Source organism: Stenella coeruleoalba (genome assembly GCF_951394435.1).
Source record: "Stenella coeruleoalba genome assembly, chromosome: X".
Classification (NCBI taxonomy): Eukaryota; Metazoa; Chordata; class Mammalia; order Artiodactyla; family Delphinidae; genus Stenella; species Stenella coeruleoalba.
In genome coordinates, this window is record NC_137152.1 from 50912604 (window position 1) to 50916238 (window position 3635).

At 32.2% G+C, this 3635-nt stretch overlaps 1 protein-coding gene across 1 annotated transcript; it reads right to left on the reverse strand.

Moving 5' to 3' along the window:
• Positions 1-298: 298 nt before the first annotated feature.
• Positions 299-694, reverse strand: LOC307180142 (ubiquitin-like protein FUBI; the record flags this gene model as incomplete). Its single annotated transcript, XM_079910278.1, has 1 exon — positions 299-694. One exon carries the CDS (start codon positions 692-694, stop codon positions 299-301), a length of 396 nt encoding a protein of 131 aa, XP_079766404.1.
• Between the last annotated feature and the right edge of the window lie 2941 nt (positions 695-3635).

Here is a 3635-nt window from a genome sequence, read left to right on the forward strand (position 1 = left end):
TTTGATTTTTCTAAAAGTTTTATAGTTTTACTTTTACATTTGAATCCATTATCTATTTTGAGTTAATTTTTGTATAAGGTGTGTGGTATAGGTACATTTTTTTTACTTATATATTTCCCATTATTCCAGTACTATTTGTTGAAATGTTGTCTTTCCTCCATGGAATTGATTTCATACCTTTGTCAAAAATCAGTTGAGCATATTGTATGTGTCTATTTCTGGGTACTCTATTCTTTTTTTTTTTTTTTAATGACTGGACTAAGTGGCTTTATTAAAGACAGCCAAAATTACAAAGGACTTAAGAGTTGGCATTATGGCCCTTCTTCTTGCCAAAGGTAGGCACAATATTCACAAAGCACCAGTTGTACTGTATATGTCTCTTGGCCCAGCCCATCTTCTTCTTCTCTTGTTTGGCCACCTTGGAAGTCTGACCTCTTATTTTCCTGGCACCGGCCATGGAACCATGGACTTTACCTCCAATCATGTGGTTGGCTACTTCCAGAGTGCTCAGAGCCTCCACCCAACACTGGCCCAGGGTAGCCTCATCCTCTAGGGGTGCGCATTCCAGGAGCAGGACTTGATCTTCTGTAGTGATGCCCTCCAATGAGACTACATGAGCTTTGATCTGGGTGACAGTCTCCTGGTCAGTCACCTCGAGAGTGTGTAGCTCCTGGGCATGGACAAAGAGATGCATGTTGGTGACTGAACCATGTATACCACTGCCACTAGTGTACTCTACTCTGTTCCATTGATCTACATGTCTATTTATCCACAAATACCACACTGTTTTGAATACTCTGGCTATATATGAAACCTTAATATCAAGTAGATTGATTCGCCCTGTACTTTATCCTTCTTTGTCAACATTGTTTTAGGTATCCTAGGACCATATACACTTCAGGGTAATCTTGTATATGTCTACCAGGAAACCTTCCTGGAATTATTTTGAGAATTGAATTAAACTTATCCATCAATCTGGGGAGAAGTTACATCTTTAGTATGTTGACTTGTTCAATCCATGAATACAGTATTTTTTCCCCAAGTATTTAGGTTTTAGATTTCCTGTCATCAGGAAAATTTTGCAATTTTCAACATATAGGTCCTGTACATATTTTGTTACATGTATACTTACATATTATATTTTCTGTTGAGAAACTTAAATATATTAAAATTTATTTTAATTCTGGTTTATACATATTTATGGTTAGTGTATAGAAATGTGATTTGATTTCTTTTAGTTCACCTTGCTGTATTCATTATTTCTATTTTTTGTATATATTTTTAAAGTAGCCAGTCATATAAGGACAGTATTATTTATTTCTTTTAAAACTGTAAACCTTTTATTTGATTTTCTTGCCTTACTGTGTTGGCCAGAACTTCCAGTGCTATGCTGTATAAGAGTGATGAAAGTGGTTATCTTTGCCTGATCCCCAATTTAAGAGGGAAAGCTTTCAGTATTTCAACATTAGTGCTACTTGTAAGTTTTTGTAGATGCCTGTTGTCAATTTGAAGTAATTTCCCTTTCTTCATAACTTCATAGAGTTTTAATAAGAAATAAGCATTGAGCTTTTCAGGTGTTTGCTACATCAAATAATATGATCATATGATGTTTCTTTTTAGGCTTTTTTTTTTAACTGAGGTACAATTGACATAATATTGTATGACTTTCATGTGTACAACAAAATGATTTGATATTTGTACATATTACAAAATGACTACTACAATAAATCTAGTTAATATTTGTCACCATACAGAGTTATAATTTTTTTCTCAAGAAGAGAACTTTTAAGAATTAATCTCTTAGCAACTTCCAAATATGTAATGCAGTATTATTAATTATAATCACCGTGTTATACATTACATCCCCATTACTTGTTTTATAACTAGAAGTTTGTACCTTTACCTATTTTGCCCATCTGACCCCCCTCCCAAACTCTAACAACCACCAATTTGCTCCCTATATGAGTTCATGTTTTGTTTGTTTGTGTTTGTTTCTTTAGATTTCACATGTAAGTGAGATCATATGGTATTTGTCTTTCTCTTTCTGAATGTTGAGTTGTATGAGTTCTTTGTATAGTTTGGATAGTAACCATTTATTTGATATATCTTTTGCAGATATCTTCTCCCATTCAGTAGATGTTCTTTTCATTTTGTTGATAGTTTCCTTTGCTCTTCAAAAGCTTTTAGGTTGATGTAGTCCCATTTGTTTATTTTTGCTTTGGTTTTCCTTGCCTGAGGAAACATACAAAAAATATTGTTAAGACTGATGGCAATGAGTGTACTGCTTATGTTTTCTTCTAGAAGTTTAATGGTTTCAGGTCTTACATTCAAGTCTTTAATCCATTTTGAGTTAATTTTTGTATATGGTATAAGATTGTATTCTTGTTTAATTCGTTTGCAAGTGGCTGTTCAGTTTTCCCAACATCATTTTTTGAAGAGACTATCCTTTCTCCATTGTATAGTCTTGCCTCCAATAGTTGTGAAGTAACTGATCATATATTTGTGGGTTTATTTCTGGGCTGTATTCTGTGCTATTGATTTATGTGTACTGTTCTATGCCAATACCATACCATTTTGATTGCTATAGTTTTGTAATATAGTTTGAAATCAGGAAGAGTGATGACTCCATATTCATCTTCATTGTAAAGATTGCTTTGGCTATTTGAGTTTTTGTATTTCCATACAAACTTTAGGATTGTTAGTTTTATTTCTGTGAAAGATGCCATTGAAATAAATTACACTAAGAAAACTGGAAAATCCACAAAAATATGGAGATTAAGAAATATGTTATTGAACAACTAATACTTCAAAAAGAAATAAAAAAGATAGATATAAAATAAATACATTGAGACAAATCAGAGTGGAAATACAATACACAAAAACTCAAGGAATGCAGCAAAACCAATTTTAAGATGGATGTTCATAGTGAAAAATACCTACATGAAGAAGCAAGAAAAATCTCAAGTAAACGACCAAACTTTACACCTCAAAGAACTAGAAAAATAAGAACAAGTGAAGCACAAATATAGTAGAAGTCAATTATTGAAAGAAAAATAAGGAAAGAACAAAAGCTTGGAGACTAAACAACATGCTACTAAAAAACCTATGGGTCAATGAAGAAATCAAAGAAGAAATAAGAAAATACCTTAAAACAAATTAAAATGAAACAACAACTTTACAAAATCTATGGGATGCAGCAAAAGCAGTTCTAAGAAAGAAGTTCACAGCAAAGTAGACCTTCTTCAAGAAACAAGAAAAATCACAAATGAACAACCTAACATACAACACAAAAAAAATTTGAAAAAGAAGAACAAACAAAACCCAAAGTCAGTAGAAGGAAGGAAATAGTAAAGAAAAGAGAGGAAATAAACAAAATAGAGATTTAAAAAAGATAGAAAAGACCAATAAAACCAAGAGCTATGTTTTTGAAAAGATGAACAAAATTGACAAACCTCTAGCCAAGTTGACCATGAAGAAAGGTAACAAATAAAATAAAACAAGAAATGAAAGAGGAGAAATAACAACCAATGCCACAGAAATACAAAAAAAAAAAAATCATAGGAGAATACTACGAAAAGTCATAGGCCAACAAATTGGACAATTTAAAAGAAATGGACAAATTTCTGTAAACATAC